This window comes from Sapajus apella, unplaced genomic scaffold (assembly GCF_009761245.1).
Source record: "Sapajus apella isolate SASKATOON/1434 unplaced genomic scaffold, GSC_monkey_1.0 scaffold14, whole genome shotgun sequence".
NCBI lineage: Eukaryota > Metazoa > Chordata > Mammalia > Primates > Cebidae > Sapajus > Sapajus apella.
Window position 1 is genome coordinate 1728593 of NW_022436954.1, and position 17957 is coordinate 1746549.

Genomic DNA, 17957 nt, shown 5'->3' on the forward strand with positions numbered 1-17957 from the left:
ATAAAGGCACACAGTGATTGCTGAGATAGGTGGCGAACCGTTGCGTTAGTCTGGGCTCCAGATCGGATTACACGTCATTTAAAAGACCTAACCTGAGTGATAACCCGGTGTTTCTGTGTTTCCCAAAGTGCCAGTGAAATGCCCAGGAACTTTTTAAACGCCAGGAGTTATGTATTTAATGCAAAGGGTAAGGGAGACATGGACAGCATTCATGTGAGTTGATGGATATTATTGCTCAGGACAAGACTCTTGAAAAAGTGAGGTAATTTAGTGGAAATTATTTGGGTCTATATGTAGTACATATGTAGTATTACATATATGCATAAAATATACATATATGAAATATATACCTCAATACGTAGTATATATATAAAGATTATAAAGAATGTATAAAGATATATAAATATATAAATATACATTTAATGTATTAATGTTATATTAATATAATATACATATATATACTTACATGTACAGTACATTTGTATTATATGTGTGTGTTGCGTTTATGCATATGTATATATATTTACATACACACACAAACATATATATACATATGCATATATATATATATATATATATATATATGGGGTTTTTTTTAGACAGGGTTTTGCTCTGCCACTCAGGCTAGAGTGCAGTGGCATGATCATTGCTCACTGCAGCCTTGACGCCCCCCCCCACCAGACGCAACCCATCCTCCCACCTCTCAGCCTCCCCAGTAGCTGGGACTACAAGCGCCCACCTCCATGCCCCGCTAATTTTTGTGCTTTTTGTAGAGATGGAATTTTACCATGTTGCCCAGGCTGATCTCAAACTCTGGTTCAAGTGATCCACCTGCCTGGGCCTCCCAAAGAGCTGGGACTACAGGCATGAGCTACTGTGCCTGGCCTTAAAATACACTGTATATCATATATATTTATACATGTAAAATACACTGTATATCATATATATTTATACATGTAAAATACACTGTATATCATACATATTTATACATGTAAAATACACTGTATATCATACATATTTATACATGTAAAATACACTGTATATCATATATATTTATACATGTAAAATACACTGTATATCATACATATTTATACATGTAAAGGCATATTTTATATATACTTACATATACAGTGTGTATGTCAGCAAGCATATATAAAGCATGCAAGTGACGCTCATGTGGAAGGCCACTGCTGGTGGCCAGCAGGGACAGCCCAAAGCACAAATGTCCACGTGCCCCCGTGTTCCTTGTCCACTGTGGATTGCTCAGAGCTGCCTGTTTTCTCTGCAGTTCCAGTACTCGGAGGAAGACTGTGCTTTCGAGGAGGAGATCCGCCCTGATGGCTACAATGTGTACCTATCCGAGAAGCACCGCCTCCCGGTCTCCCTGAGCAGCGCCAAACAGCGGCAGCTGTACAAGAAACGAGGCTTTCTTCCGCTGTCCCATTTCCTGCCCATGCTGCCCATAGCCCCAGAGGAACCTGAGGACCTCAGGGGCCACTTGGAATCTGACGTGTTCTCTTCACCCCTGGAGACTGACAGCATGGACCCATTTGGGCTTGTCACGGGACTGGAGGCGGTGAACAGTCCCAGCTTTGAGAAGTAACTCAGGCCAGGCCCGGGCCCCCTCACTGGTGCCAGGGGCTGTGGAACCGGCAGAGTGGGGGCCGTGCGTCTACAAGAACCGTCCTGAGTCCACGCTCTGTTTAGCTTTAGGAAGAAACATCTAGAAGGTGTACATATGCAGAGTTATCCATTGGCCGTGCCAGTTTCTAGCCGATAGCCTTGTCTGAGCATCACATTGGAAGCCTGACGCCTGCCCGGCTGCTGCCCGGGCCCCCATCCCACTCCCCCGAGGTTGCCGGACAAGCTGCTGTGCTTGAACACCCGCACTGATGGGGAGCTTATTTTTTTTTGGAAACATTCCAATGTTGAGCTGAAATTCTCTGATTTTTTCTCATCACTTCCCCAGGAGCAGCCAGGAGACATGCAGTGGTTTTAATTTCAGGAACAGGTGATCAGCTCTGTAAAACAGCAGGTAAATTTCACTCAACCCCATGTGGGAATTGATCTAGATCTCAACTTCCAGGGACTGTTTGCCGTTCCTGAACCCTCCAGGCCAGAAGTGACTGGAGCAGGCATGGCCCACCAGGCTTCTGGAGCAAGGCAAGCCCAGAGCCCCACTCCAGCCCTGGGACGTCTGAGAATTCCCCCTAAGATTGGGTCTGCCGTGGATAAACTTCCCTGGGCTACTCCTTAGTCTGCCCCAAGGCAGATAAGATCATTCTCCTACTTTCCTTCCTCTTTTTGAACACCATCATCCTGTACACAGCTGACTCTTGCCGGGCTCAGAGCTGGTTCCCCTAAGGTGGACAGTGGAGCTGCCACATTTACCTCCAGCTCAGAGGGACGGACAGTAAGGACAGCCAGTCCCAGCCATGGTGACATGGAGTTTCCAGGGAATGGGATCTGCCCAGCTCATGTGGATGTAAGGGGCCCTCTGGTATGGAACCCACAGGCCTGCACCCCTTCCTAAATCTCCCACACCTCACCTGGGGTCTCTCCCTCCTTTTGTGAGAGCTGTGGATGCTGCCCTGAGAATAACTGCTGTCCCAGGTGTCACTGCTTCCGCCTCCCGGCCCACCTGGCCCTCTACGGTCCTCACACGTCTCCCTGTGGACTGGGGCTTCCTAGGCCCCTGCTTTATATCAACCTGCACTTCTCATTCAAAAATCAGGAAAAGAAAAGCTTTGACGACCGCAAGTCTTGCCAGCGCCTTGCGGTGCGGAAGCGGCGGGGAAAGACTTCCACCCTTTTCCCCAGCACTTAGCTTTCCGACATGCTATTTATGAGTAATTTATTTTGATATGTACATCTCTTATTTTCTTACATTATTTATGCCCCCAAATTATATTTATGTATGTAAGTGAGGTTTGTTTTCTACATTAAGACAGAGTTTGTTTATATCAAAAGTTGCATTCTGTTATCCGCCTGGAATGTTGGGGAGGGCGCGGAAGGCGCTGGTGGGGACAGTGCGGTCCACAGGAGGAAGCCCTTGATGTGTTTGCCCCTTGACACCAAAAGCTCGGGTGAGAAGTTCACCAGGTTTGGGCTAGCCAGCACTAGTGGTAGAGGCTGGTTCAGGCCCTGCTGTCCTGCCCTGTCCTCGTGCCTAGGGGCTTGGCTTCCTCCGGCCACCTTCCCTTTAGCAATCTCGGTGGTTAGGGCGGCCTCTCCGCCAGGAGTGTTTTAGGCTGCAGGAAACAAACACTAAGGAACACAAAACTCAGTCCAGGCCTCTCGCCCTCGGCCCTCTTCACTGGGGGGGAAGGTGCTCCTGCAGCCCCCACCACTAGATGCCCGTAGCAACCCCCAAGTTGCGAGGACCAAAATATCTCCAGAAGTTGTTGCACGTTCTTGGGGGGCAAAATCACCCTTGACGGAGGACCACTGGCCTGAGCAGATAGGATGGTTTTTATCCAGCAACAAATCCAAAGGGACCCAATGGCCCAGCGATGCCTGGGCTGTGCCCTCTGAGCTTCCCTTGGTATCTCTGTCGTGCTGTGGCCTGGTCTCCGCAGGGCTGCTGTGGCTTCAGCTGAGCGCTCTATACTCAGGGAGAGGGAATCTTTTCGCCTGGGCCTCTCTCACCAAGAAAGCCAAAACTTCTTTAGAACCTTTCAGCAAATTCTGGTTACATCCTAAGAACCAGGCTTGCATCACAGGGCCAGGCCAGCCCCAGCTGCAAGGCAGGCTGGGAAGGCAAGAATTAGCGGTCAGGGTGACCAGGTGTGGGTCCACAGCCCGAGTGCAAGTAGGGGCAGGTGCAACCACAGACCAAAGTGTGCATGAAACATGATTCCAAGTGAGTGTGTGCCAGGGATAAGGGCCACTGGAGAGAGCCGGGAGGAGGGATGGGCGCCCATGGCAGTAGTTCCCAGGTGCTTCCATTGGCAGTGAGGGGGATAAGGTCGTTGTTCAAGTCTATGAAGGCCATTTCAGATAAGCCTCCCAGCCCTCCAGCAAAGGAGACCTCATTCTCACTGATGACATTCCCAGGACACCCAGAGTTGACCCTTGGGCCCTTCTCTGTCTCCATTTGCCAATCAAGATGCCCTCTTGGCTGGGTGCAGTGGCTCACACCTGTAATCCCAGCACTTTGGGAGGCCAAGGCAGGCAGATCACAAGGTCAGGCATTCGAGACCAGCCTGGCCAACATGGTGATACCCCGTCTCTACTAAAAATACAAAAACATGGGCTGGGCGTGGTGGCATGCACCTGTAATCCCAGCTACTTATGAGGCTGAGGCAGGAGAATCACTTGAACCTGGGAGGCAGAGGTTGCAGTGGGCCGAGACCGCGCCACCATACTCCAGCCTGGGCAACAGGGTGAGCAAGACTCTTTCTCAAAAAAACAAAGATGCCCCTATCACTCTTTGAGCCCCTCGCCACGTGGCCACGCTGACTGGAGAGCTGGCAGGCAGGGCTGGATGACACTTGTGGGCACAGCCTTCTCTACGTTTGGCAGGGCCAGACACGAAAGGCACTCGCCTGGAGCCACACAGCCTGGGGGCAGCACAGGGGCTGTGGGCAGGGCCGTGCCCACATGAGGCTCTGCCCTGCAGACACCATTTCACTGGATTCCTCTGTAGCCCCACCATGCAGACCCTGTCCTGCTGAGGACATGAGGTTAACAGGGTCTGCATGGTGGGGCTACAGAGGAATCCAGTGAAATGGTGTCTGCCTGATGCCTGGCACCGAGCCAGCTGCCTACCCACAGCAGCCCTCGCCAAAGATACAACCCGCTGTCCAGAGTTATTATGTCCACTGGTTCTCAAATTTGGCTGCGCACTGGGGTCAGCTCGGGAAAAATATGATGGCTGGAACCCATTCATGGAGATTCTGGGTTTTGTTTTAGTTTTTGTTTTTGAGATGGAGTCTTGCTCTGTTGCCCAGTCTGGAGTGCAGGGTGCAATCTCAGCTCATTGCAACGTCTACCTCCTGGGTTCAAGCAGTTCTCTGTCTCCCGAGTAGTCGGGATTACAGACACATGCCACCACGCCCAGATAATTTTTATATTTTTAGTAGAGACGGGGTTTCGCCATCTTGGACGGAATGGTCTTGAACTCCTGACCTCATAACCCACCCGCCTCGGCCTCCCAAAGTGCTAGGATTACAGGCGTGAACCACCACACCTGGCCGATTCTGGGTTTTTGTTTTTCTTTGTTTTGTTTTGTTTTTTGTTTTTTGAAACAGTCTCACTCTGTCGTCCAGGCTGGAGTGCGGTGCGCAATCACCGAGCACTGCAGCCTTCACCTCCTGGGCTCAAGTGATCCTGCTGCCTCAGCCTCCCAAGTAGCTGGGACCAAATACCCAAGCCCAGCTTGTTTTTTTTTTAAAAAAAAAATTGTAGCAATGGGGTCTTGCTATATTGCGCAGGCTGGTCTTGATCTCTTGGGCTCAAGTGGTCCTCCTGCCTGACCTCCCAAAGTGCTGGAATTATGGGTATGAGCCACTGTGCCTGGCCAGGACTCTGATTTAATGAGAATGGGTGTGGTCTGGACATTGGGATTTTTTTTCAAAGCTCTCCTGTGGTTCTGATGCTCAGGGAACCAGTTCGAATTCCATATTTGTGCTCTGAAGACCAGCACTTCAGGTATTCCCCAAGCTCCTGCACCTCCTACCCACTTCAACATTCTGAGTGAGGCACAAGAACCTTACCTTTACTTATGTCTCTTTCTCTCTCCACTTTTAAAGTATCATTACATTATCTGCGGAAATGAAGAAAGAGGCTTATCAGCACCTCTCTCTCCAGAGTCTTCTTCCTTCTGCACAGCTGAGGGTAACAAGTCAATGTATGGCTTCATAAACTAATTCACACTAGAGTGTTGATGGTTGATACGTTTGCTCTCTAGGCCACATTTTTACGGACCTGGCAGCTGCGAAGCCCTGAAGGCAGACTGTGGGTGATGCAGGCATCCTGGCAGGAGACGGGGAAGATGGTTTTTCTGAGGCTACATCTTAGCACCCACCCTCCCCCACCCCTCCTCTGCTCCTCATAAAGAGGTCGCCTTGCTTCCTTCCTGCACCCCGACCCTGCTTTAGATAGCATTGCCAAATAGATATAAACACAGCGCCCAGAGTAAATTTGAATTTCAGATGAGCGATGCATTTCTTTAGTGGGAATGTAGCCTGTGCAGTATTTGGAACACATGTATACTAAAAAGTGACTTGTTGCTGATCTGAAATTCAAGCGGAATCGGGTGTCCTGTGTTTCCTCTGGCAAGCCTAGCTCTGGGCCCACACCACTGACCTGGAGTTAACAATAAGAGAGGAAGAGGGCAAAAGTCTTTCTGTTGAACAAGCCTCTCCGTGGGTGAGAATCCAAAATGGAATCCAGAAGATCCCATGGGCAGGGAGGCCTCGAGTGAATCCCACTCTTTCTTCGGGCCTGTTTCTCCATCTGTAAAGTGAGAGCCGTTTCATCGCCTCCGGGCCTGTTCACTCCTGGAGATTCTGGCAAAGCGCCCAGGAGCTGGGCAAGGCCTCTCATCCAAGAAGGCTGGAACCCAAGACCCTGGCATTAGGACTCTCGTGGTTGCAAGTGACAGAAAACACGACTCAGGCTGGGCACGGTGGCTCACGCCTGTAATCCCAGCACTTTGGGAGGCTGAGGTGGGCAGATCACGAGATCAAGAGATCGAGACCTTCCTGGCCAACATGGCAAAATCCCGTCTCTACTAAAAATACAAAAATTAGCCAGGCATGGTGGCGCGAGCCTGTAGTTCCAGCTACTCAGGGGGCTGAGGCAGGAGAATCACTTGAACCCGGGAGGAGGAGGTTGCAGTGAGCTGATATCGTGCCACTGCCCTCCAGCCTGGCAACAGGCAAGACTCTGTCTCAAAAAGAAAAAAGAAAAAGAAAAAAAGAAAAGAAAATACAACTCAAATTGACTTGAGGGGGAAAAAAGGGAACTTACCGGCTCACCTTACTGAAAAGGCCAGCTGGTGCCAGGCTTTAAGTGTGCGGGATCTGCTGGCACGGCACCAGGCGTCATCTGTCTGTCTGTCAGCTTTCAGGTATCTTTTCCCGTTGTGGTGACAAGTTGGCCTCAGCAGCCGCGGCGGAGATGACGGCCAATTCTCTTCTCTCACCAACAACTCCGGCAAGAGCCCCGGATTGGGTCTCAGGGATCTTTCTTGGGTCCTTTGTTCATCCCAGCTGGGCACAGGAGGCTCCGACCAACTGGGCTGTGTCCCCTCCTGCAACCCAGGGAAGAGCCGGCGCCCATGGGATGCAAGGACTAAGCGGGGAGAGACACTTCCCCGGAGGAAAACCCAGGGCACAGGTATTCCCCAAGCTCCTACAATTCAGCATCCACTGGGCAAGCTTCCCTCTTAGGATTGGGAAAGGCCAGCCAGAAATGTTCTCTAAGACCAAAGAGGAGAGGCAGTGGGTGGGGACAGAGCCACCCCAGATGCAGGAATTGTCCATTCAGTTACGGAGGGCAGGGGACAGCACCCTTCCTGCTTAGTCTCGCACTCCCTCCCCCACTGTCAAGGTGATCAAAAAGGAATTCTCTTGGGGGAGTGGGGAGAGAAGGTGTACCTTTTGCTACCAGAGGCAAAGAAAGAGGCAGAAAGAGAGAGAGAGACAGATGGGCAGACACTGGGTGTGTTGATACCGCCATGCCCCCCATGATGATGACCTGTTCCTGGTGGTCACATATACAACAGTGGGCCCATGAGATTCCAATTCCACATTTTGACTATGCCTTTTCTATGTTTTTAGCTCATGTTTAGATACACAAATGCCCTATGTTTTTAGATATATTTAGATGTATTAGGTACAAAAATCTAAACATATGTAAACATATCTAAAACACTACATTTTTAGGTATGTTTAGATACAAAAATCACCCTTGATGGAGAACCACTGGTCTGAACAGATAGGATTTTTTTTTGTTGCCCAGCAAGAAATACAGAGGGACCCAATGGCCCAGCGATGCCCGGGCTGTGCCCTCAGTGTCTCTGTCGTGCTGTGGCCTGGTCCCCGCAGGGCTGCGGTGGCTTCAGCTGAGCACTCTGTACTCAGGGAGAGGGAATCATTTCACCTGGGCCTGTACTCGCTTTGCCTGCAGTATTTGGCGTGGTACCGCGCCGTGCAGGTGTGTAGCCTGGGAGCAATCAGCTGGACTGGACAGCCCAGGTGTGTAGCAGACACCACCACCCAGGGCTGTGCGAGGCCACTGTATAATGTTCACACAACGGCCAAGTCACCCAGTGATGCACGTCTCAGGATGCATCGCCATCGTTCAGCTTTGCTTGGTTGTGCACGTACGTGGCTGGCTGCGTAACATACCATGTCTGAGGCCACCAGCACTTCAACATTGTGAGTGAGGTGCAAGGACATTTCCTTTACTAAGGTCTCTTTCCCTGTCCGCTTCTAAATGATCACTAAGTCTTTCCTCTACAAACATTGAGCACCACGTCAGATGCCATGATTTTTGGTGTCAGCCATCGAAGATGACGGTTTAAAGGCATGAGAAGGACAGTCTTATATTTTTACTGCTGCTCCCTCCTTTTTTTTGAGACAGAGTCTTGCTCTGTTGCCCAGGCTGGAGTGCAATGGCGTGATCTTGGCTCACCCCAACCTCTGCCTCCTGGGTCAGGCGATTCTCCTGCCTCAGCCTCCCGAGTAGCTGGGCTTACAGGTGTGCACCACCACACCCGGCTAATTTTGTAATTTTAATAGAGATGGGGTTTCTCCATGTTGGTCAGGGTGTTCTCGAACTCCTGGCCTCAGATGATCCGCCCTCCTTGGCTTCCCAAAGTGCTGGGATTACAGGCATAAGCTGCCACGCCCAGCCTGATGTGTGAATTTTGATAGCTTCCTTCTCCCCTGCTCCATCCTCTCCCCGTCCCGCCTTCCCTTTCTCCCTGCTCCTTCCTTTCTTTCTTCCATCTTCTTCATTGCCACACTAACGTCAAGGCTGCCTGCTCGCTTTCCCTTGCTTTCATTTACAGCTTAAGGCAAAACATCACCAACTTTCATCCTTCGCTGTAAACCTCCCGGTTCAGGTTTCCCCTTCTGTGCCACTCTCCTCCCTGGCAGTCTCGTCCCTGAAGTTGAAAATAAAGAGATCAGGCTGGGCGCGGTGGCTCATGCCTGTAATTCCAGCACTTCGGGAGGCCAAGGAAAGTGGATCGCCTGAGGTCAGGAGTTTGAGAGCCGCCTGACTAACATGGTGAAAGCCCATCTTTATTAAATACAAAAAATTAGCCCTGCATGGTGGTGCACGCCTGTAGTCCCAGCTACTTGGGAGGCCGAGGCAGGAGAATTGCTTGAACCTAGGAGGTAGAGGTTGCAGTGAGCCGAGATCCTGCCATTGCACTGTAGCCTGGATGACAAGAGTGAAATTCCATCTCAGAAACAAACAAACAAAAACTTAACCTCCAGTGCACCTCAGAGTATGACTGTACTTCGAGACATGACCTTTGAAGAGATGATTAAGGTTAAATGAGGTCATATGAGTGAGAATGTTTAAAAAAAACTTTAAAAAGGCAGTTTTTAACTATTGAAATACATGGAAATGATCTGGAAACTGAATTATATTGTTAATTTGCTCGGTGGGATTATGATGGCTGTGTAAAAACCCATGTCTGTTAGACATGCATCGAAGTATTTACAGGTGAAATGACTCAGCAAAAATGAGGTCACTGTTGGAACAAGAACGGTTAAATATTGACCCTTGCTGAGGCTGGGTATTGGTAGACGGGGGTCTGATTATATTACCTCCACTTGGGAATGTTTGAAATGTCTGTAACAGAAACTAAAAAGGAAACCAAAACCAGATGTGGATTCTTCACGCTCTTTTTCTACCAAGCCACGTGGAAGAGGTTACAAAGACTGTGTCACAAACTAGTGAAGCTTCAAGGCCTGGATCCCTGCGTGACCATGTGGAGCAGAACCCCCAATGACCTGTACTGGACTTGGAGGAGAACAGTGGAGAAATAAACGTTTGTTATATTGAGTCTTGCCAGTTCCACTGTTGGTTTTTTATTGAAGGTATATTGTGGAGTAGAAGAAGTAAATTCAGGACACTGTCTATAGTGTAACATAATTTGTCATTTAAAAAAGGACGTACCACTTTGGGAAGCTGAGTTGGGAGGATCACTTGAGGACAGGAGTTTGAGACCAGCCTGAGCAATATAGTGAGATATCATCGCACTATGTAAACATCAGCCAGGTGTGGTGGCGCATGCCTGTAATTCTAGCTTCTTGGGCAGCGAAGTGGGAGGGTTCCTTGAGTCCAGAAGTTCAAGGCTGCAGTGAGCTATGATCATGCCGTTCATCTCCAGTCTAGGTGACAGGGTGAGGCCCTGTCTCAAAAAAAAAAAAAAAAAAAAGGCCTACACATATGTATGTTTATATATGAAGATAAACTTTCTGGAAGGAAGTATATAGAAAATGACAAAACGGTGGTGCTTCTGGGACAGGAAGGAATTAGAGGACTGGAGACAGGGTTGGAAGGAGAACTTTCACTATAAGCTTTTTCTCCAGTTTGAGTTTCTTTTTTCCAAAACCGTGTGCATGTGCGTGTGTGTGTGTGTGTGTGTGTGTGCATGTACATATGCATGTGTGTATATATATACATGTATGTTTGTATATACACATGTGGCTGAATTGTGTCCCCAAAGCTCGTATGTTAAAAACTTGACCTCTAGTGCACCTCACAGTATGACTGTAGTTGAAGATATGACCTTTGAAAGATAATTAAATGAAGTCATGTGAGTGAGGCTGTGAAAAAAAAACCTTAAAAAGGCAGTTTTTAACCACTGAAATAAATGAAAATGGTCTGGAAATTGAATTATATTGTTAATTTGCTAGGTGGGATCATGTATGATGGTTGTGTAAAAAACCTATTATTTGTTAGATATGCACTGAAGTATTTACAGGTGAAATGATTCAGCAAAAATGGTAGGGGTGGGGAATGAGGTCATTGCTGGAACAAGAACGGTGAAATATTGAACCTTGCCGAGGCTGGATATTAGCAGACGGGGGTTTGATTATATTACCTACACATGGGAATGTTTGAAATGTCTATAATAGAAACTAAAAAGGAAACCAAAACCAGATGTGGATTCTTCACGTTCTGTCTTTCTCTACCAAGCCACGTGGAAGAGGTTACAACGACTGTGTCACAAACTGGTGAAGCTTCAAGGCCTGGATCCCTGCGTGACCACGTGGAGCAGGACCCCCAATGACCTGTGCTGGACTTGGAGGAGAACAGTGGAGAAATAAACCTTTGTTATATTGAGTCTTGGAAATTTCATAGTTGGTTCGTTATCTAAAGTATATTGTGCAGTAGAGGTAAACTCAGGACAATGTCTATAGTATAATTGGACATTTAAAAGGACATGTACCACTTTGGGAGTCTGAGGTGGGAGGATCACTTGAGGCCAGGAGTTGAGACCAGCCTAGGCAATTTAGTGAGAGCCCATCTTGGCAAAAAACGTAAACATCAGCCAGGTGTGGTGGCGCATGCCTGTCCTAGCTTTCCGCCACAGACTGGAGCCTGTCGGCTTCCCAGCTTTGGAGGTTTAGGGACTCAGACTGATCCACCACTGGCTGCCTTGTTCCTCAACTTGCAGATGGCCTGTCGTGGGACTTGACCTTGTGATCATGTGAGTCACTTCTCCTGAATAAACTCCCTTTCATATGTGCATCCTATTGGTCCCACTCCTCTGGAGAACCCTGGCTAATACACATATTCATCTCTATACATTCTGTTAAGAATGAAAAATAAGCGAGAAAAAGGAACCTGCACGTCTCCCTTCTTTCCTAGAACGTTCTCTGCACAGGTGGGTTTTAACGCTCTATTTCTTGGAGGACCCCAGCGCACCCTCCTGCTGCTCCAGCTCTTCTGGGCTCCTTGCTGTGCCTCCAACCTGACCACTCATCTTTAGGGTCTTTCATTGCCTCTGCCTAGAAAGTTCTTTCCCCAAAAGCTGCCCAACTTCATCTAGTTATTCCCGTGTTTCTTCCCTGATCACACCACCTAAAACAGCCCCACCTTGGCAGCACCAGTTAAGCCACAGATGGGCAAGCTGTGAGCACACCTGTGGCTGCCACCCACACTCTGGAAATGTCCTTGGGTATAACTCACTGTGCACAAGGGCAAGGACTTTTCTAAGCTGCTGTATATATTTCCCTGGCTGCCATACAAATACCGCAGACTGGGAGGCTGAGAACAGGTACGGATGCTTCCACAGAAACCAAGGGTCAGCAGGCTCATGCTCCCTTGGAAAGCCCTGGGGGAGGCTCCTTCCTGCCTATTCCAGCTTCTGGTAGTCCCAGGCCTTTGTTGGCTGTGTCCACACCACCCAGTCTTTGCCTCTGCCATCAGGCGGTCCCCTCCGCTCTGTGTCTCCTCTTTTTATAAGGACGTTTGTCATTGCATTTAGGGTCCATTCGAGCAATCCAGGACTGTCTCATCTCAAGCTCCTTCCCTTAGTTACATTGATTGGCAAAGACCCTCTCTTCAAATAACGTCACATTCTCAGTTCCCAGGCTTAGGACTTGGACGTGTCTCTTTGGGAGACACCGTCTCACCATGGAAAGACATAAGCGATGCTAGACTGAAGAGTGTGCACCTCTAAAATCTCCCCAGAGTCTGCCAAATTTCACTTTCAATTTTCCCCCAAGAATTTTTTTTTTTTTTGAGATGGAGTCTTGCTCTGTCTCCCAGGCTGGAGTGCAATGGTGTGATCTCAGCTCACCGCAACTCCGCCTCCTGGGTTTAAGCGATTCTCCTGCCTCAGCCCCCTGAGTAGCTGGGATTACAGGTGTGTGCCACCCTGCCCGGCTAATTTTTGTATATTTTGTCGATCGGGGGGTTTCATCATGTTGGCCAGGCTGTTCTCGAACTCCTGACCTCGTGATCGGCCTGCCTTGGCCTCCCAAAGTGCTGGAATTACAGGCGTGAACCACCACGCCCAGCCATTCCCCAGGGAAATTTTAATGCTCACTTGGGCATGGAGCCTGAGTCATCAGCACCATGTATACTCTGCTTACTTTCAGGAAGACTGGGAATGATCATGGGGTCCTCGCCAGGCAGGGGCGGCTCAAGGCAGGCTGGGGTGAAGCGGGGGCCCTTCCTTCTCAGCGGTCCTGCCCTGTGGCTCCTGGGGCCCCAAGTGGAGTGACTGATGCGTAAGTGGCCAGTGGGGAGTCTAGACCTGGCTGAAGCCTGGTCACCAATCCCGACCCAGTTGGGGAGGCTGAGACTTGGTGCAGGGCGGCCCAGACCCAAGCAGGCTGATGAAAAGAAGCAGAACCAGAACAGGCAGGGCTCCACGACCTTGCTTCTCCCCTCAGAACTGGGTAACCGGTCACTGGGCCCACGTCTCCTTCTTCCCATGAGCCATGTGGAGCCTCAGAGCCTGGACCCCGGCAGTGGATCAGGGCCCCTCTGATCAGCCTCAGCCTAATGGTGTGGAGGAGGCAGGGGCTGGGCCAGTGGTGACTGAGATGGGAGGGGCAGCCTGATGTGGCCCAGCCTTGCCGCCTGCCTCTAGGAGCTGTCTCCCCTGAGCAGGTAGGTGTCTACTCTAGTCAGGCTGGTGACGTCCATCTCCAAAGCCAGCTATTAGGATCTTCAAGTGAGGATCTTAGAAAATTGTCCTGGCTGGGCGTGGCTCCCTATAATCCCAGCACTTTGGGAGGCAGAGGCGGGCGGATCACCCGAGGTCAGGAGTTCGAGACCAGCCGGGTCAACACGGTGAAACCCAGTCTCTACTAAAAATACAAAATTAGCCAGGTGTAATGGCATGCGCCTATAGTCCCGGCTGCTCGGGAGACGGAGGCAGGAGAATTGCTTGAACCCGGGAGGTTGAGGTTGCAGTGAGCCGAGATTGTGCCACTGCACTCCAGCCTGGGCAACAGATACAGACTGCTTCTCAAAAAAAAAAAAAAAAAAGTAAATAGTCAGATCCCCCGTAGGTCTGATTATCAGGATGACGTCTGGCTGGGGCAATGGAGGTTCAGAAGGGAGGTTCAGAGGCTGGCAGGCCGCTCCCCGGAGGAGCGGGGCCGTCCGCGGCGCAATGGCGGCCCCTGGTGGCGGTGCCTGGAATGGGCCCCGCTCAAGGCCGAGGGGCAGAGTGGGCAGGGCGAGGTCCGCAAGGTGCCCTGGGTGCCCCTTTACCGCGGGGCCGGGGACTCGGAGGCCACGAGGTTGCCCCGAGCGCACCCAGCAGCTGCGCGCTCCCTCTCGCCCCTCCCGCAGGCTGATTTGGGGGTTGACCAGCTGCCCTCCACCCTGCTCCCGCAACTTTTCAGACAAGCCCCACAGGAAGCAAAAGAACATTGGCTATACACAAGCGCCGACAAAGCCCCTGCTGTGTGCCTGGACCCCAGCAAAGGGCAAGGGAGGGGCAGGCGCCATCACCTCCACAACCTCTGTGGTTGTGTTAGGAATGTGTTATGTTCACAGTGTTTATCTCTCAATATATTTCTCCTATTTCCTACCTGCAGGTATTCCTCCTCATGTCGATTCTGAGAAGGGGGTACCAGTATCACTCCCATTTTACAGATGAGCAAACTGAGGTGCAGGAACATGAATTTCACTAACGCTGTGAAGAAACGTTCGGAGTTTGGCAGGGCTTAGTGGCTCACGCCTGTAACCCTAGCACTTTGGGAGGCCAAGGTGGGTGAATCACTGGAGCCCAGAAGTTCGAGATCAGCATGGGCAACATGGCAAAACCCCATCTCTACACAAAAGTATAAAAATTATCCGGGTGTGGTGGCATGCACCTGTAGTCCCAGATACTTGGGAGGCTGAGGTGGGAGGATCACTTGAGTCTGGGAGGCAGAGGTTGCAGTGAGCCGTGATCATGCCACCGCCCTCCCGCCTGGGTGACAGAGTGCGACTCTGTCAAAACAAAACTAAGACCAAAAAAACATGTGGAGTGGTGGAGACTGCATCTCAGAAGCCAAAAATCCCTGGCTTCCTGGACCAGCACAGCCCCGGACCAGAGGAGGACACGGAAAGGCGGGTAAGGAGAACTGCTCATCCTTTATCGCACCAGACTTCACGCAGGAGGCCCCACGCTGGGCAACGCGGGGGGCAGCGAGGTTTGGAAGGCCCACAGCCCTGCCCCTGGGATGCTGCTGTCCGGTTGGGGAGGGGAAAGGTCAGTGCAGAAGAAGGTGGAGACGGCAAGGCCGCTCCTCACAGCCCTCCTGGTGCAGGAGAAGGAGCCCAGCAAGAATTTCTGCTCCACCAAGGGAGGAAAGGCAGCTCCCCCCGGCTGCAGGACGAGGGGACCTGTGGAGGAGGAGGGGCTGAGCCTGGGGAGGCAGCGGGCAGAGGAGAGGAAAAACCAGGGAGGAGCCCGGAGGAAGGCCACAGCCCCTCGAGCCAGACGCTGGAGACCCAGGGTCAGGGCCTTCTAAGAATGAAGGGGTGTTGGTCAAATGGGGGGCCCTCTTAGAGCCTCCCTTGGGGTGCATGACTCCTACACGCTCCCACCTAGAGGGACAACGCCTCAGGCCGTGGCAGGGCTGGGTCTGGGGTAGCCACTGTGCGTCCTGGCCACCAGGGAAGCTCCCACACCCAAGCAGGTCCATTAGGGAAGGAGCAGAGGGGAGGCTCCGCTGGAAAGATGGACTCAAACCTGGGGCTCTCTGCCGCCTGCCCCATGGGGTCCAACTGGGATTGGAAGCCTGCCTGCATCGGCCTCCTTTTCCAAACGTGTTATTTATTTATGACAAACAGAGCGTGAGATGAAGCTTTCGTTCCTTGAAGTGAACTGTCATTTAACGACCCCTTTTCAGGATTTAAAACCACTTCTTTTTCTTTCAGATTATGGAAGCTGCACTTGCTTCATGCTACTTTTTTTTTTTTTTTTTTTTTGAGACAGGGTCTTGCTCTGTCACCCAGGCTGGAGGGCAGTGGTGCAATCTTGGCCGACTGCAGCCTTGACCTCCTGGGCACAAGTGATCCTCCCATGTCAGCCTCCTGAGTAGCTGGGACCACAGGTACACGCCACCATGCCCGGCTAAGTTTTGTATTTTTAGTAGAGACAGGGTTTCACCATGTTGCTCAGGCTGGTCTCGAACTCCTGACCTCAGGTGATCCACCTGCCTCCGTCTTCCAAAGTGCTGGGATTACAGGGATAAGCCACCGTGCCCAGCAGCTTCATGCTTTAAAAAAATAAACCCAAATCACAAAATACAGAAACATACAAAGGAAAATAATTAAGATGACACATAATTCATCACCCAAAGGTGACCACTGCAACCTCAGGGGTGCAATCCTTACAGATTATTCTATATGTAGATAAAAACCCGTTGCTGTGCTCAAGGGCTTTTTCTCTTTTCCTTTAACCAAAATAAGAATAAATGATATTTTGTTTTTAACTTGCTTTTTTCCGCTCTTTCTGTTAAAACGGGTGTGCTTCCAGGTTACACAGTAGATACAGATCGTCAGGTTTAACGTGGTTTGAAAACCGCCTGGTATTTTGCTGCTAGAAAAAAGTCCACCGAAATATTAATGGACACTGTATCTAGATTTGGAATTATTGTTACTTTTGAAAGGTTCTCTCTTTTTTATTTCTGAGAAGGAGTTTCACTCTTGTTGCCTGGGTTGTAGCGCAATGGCCAATCGCGGCTCACTGCAACCTCAGCCTCTCAGGTTCAAGCACATCTCCTGCCTCAGCCTCCCAAGTTGCTGGGATTACAGTGATGCACCACCAGGCCCAGCTAATTTTGTGTTTTTAGTAGAGACACGGTTGCACCACGTTTGTCAGGCTGGTTTTGAGCTCCTGTGCTCAGGTGATCCACCCGCCTTGGCCTCCCACAGTGCTGGGATTGCAGGCGTGAGCCGCCCGGTCCTTCTTTGTCTTTAAGGTTAGGACAGTCTAGCTTCAAAACAAAATATTTTAGGAACAAAACCAAGGAACAAATTGATTACTAGGGACGGGAAATCTCTCCAAAGCTTTATTTCAGATTAATAGTTGGAATCAATAGTGTTGATTTTTAGAGCACATGTAATCGTTCAATGCTTTGCAAATTTTTTTAAAGTTAGAAATTAAAACCTATGCTCTTCTGTATAAGCCTCCTTGTCCACTGGCTTTATTCTGTAAGTGGTGATTGATTTTTCTCACAACGTTAGCTGTTTTCCTGTGCCAAAAGATATGTCTATTTTATTTTATTTCAGCTAATGAAATTTATGCTGAAATTGTGTTTTAAATATGTACCGATAAGAGAACAGTTCCCTTATTTGTGGGGTGTGTGTAATCTAATGTTAGGCAGGCAGGGGGAAGGATATTGCATTGTTTATATATTAAAATTATGTTTATATGAAAATTCAAGGGAAAAATAACAAATTAGCAACAATCCGTCGGTGGACAGAGTGAATTTTTTTGTTTGTCTCTGCCTTTTCCCTACATGCCGAGTGTTTTGTGATTTCATTTGCTTATTAAAAAAATCCTAAAAATTAAAGACACCTTAAGAACAAAATAAAAGTCTATTTAACTTCATCCACCAAAACATTTTGTTTTTATCATGCTTATAAAATAACTTACATTCATTGTGTAAACAAACAGGAGATGTTCCAAAAAATATAAATGAGGACATTAAAAAAAATCACTGTAGCCGGGCGCGGTGGCTCAAGCCTGTAATCCCAGCACTGTCGGAGGCCGAGGCGGGTGGATCACGAGGTCAAGAGATCGAGACCGTCCTGGTCAACATGGTGAAACCCCGTCTCTACTAAAAATACAAAAAAAATTAGCTGGGCATGGTGGTGCGTGCCTGTAATCCCAGCGACTCAGGAGGCTGAGGCAGGAGAATTGCCTGAACCCAGGAGGCGGAGGTTGCGGTGAGCCGAGACCGCGCCATTGCACTCCAGCCTGGGTAACAAGAGCGAAACTCCCTCTCAAAAAAAAAAAAAAAAAT

At 49.6% G+C, this 17957-nt stretch overlaps 1 protein-coding gene and 1 long non-coding RNA gene across 2 annotated transcripts in view; both read left to right on the forward strand.

Annotated features, from left to right (window-relative positions):
* FGF19 (fibroblast growth factor 19) overlaps positions 1-1603 on the forward strand; it is a 4780-nt gene extending 3177 nt beyond the window's left edge. Inside the window, exon 3 of the mRNA XM_032282361.1 lies at positions 1289-1603. Coding sequence (XP_032138252.1) covers positions 1289-1603 — 315 coding nt within the window. The remainder of the gene's footprint in view (positions 1-1288) is intronic.
* Positions 1604-6633: 5030 nt separating this feature from the next.
* On the forward strand, positions 6634-11504 carry LOC116554368. Its single transcript, XR_004270188.1, has 2 exons — positions 6634-6671; positions 11440-11504. It is a non-coding gene; the product is annotated as an uncharacterized LOC116554368 (long non-coding RNA).
* Positions 11505-17957: the final 6453 nt, after the last annotated feature.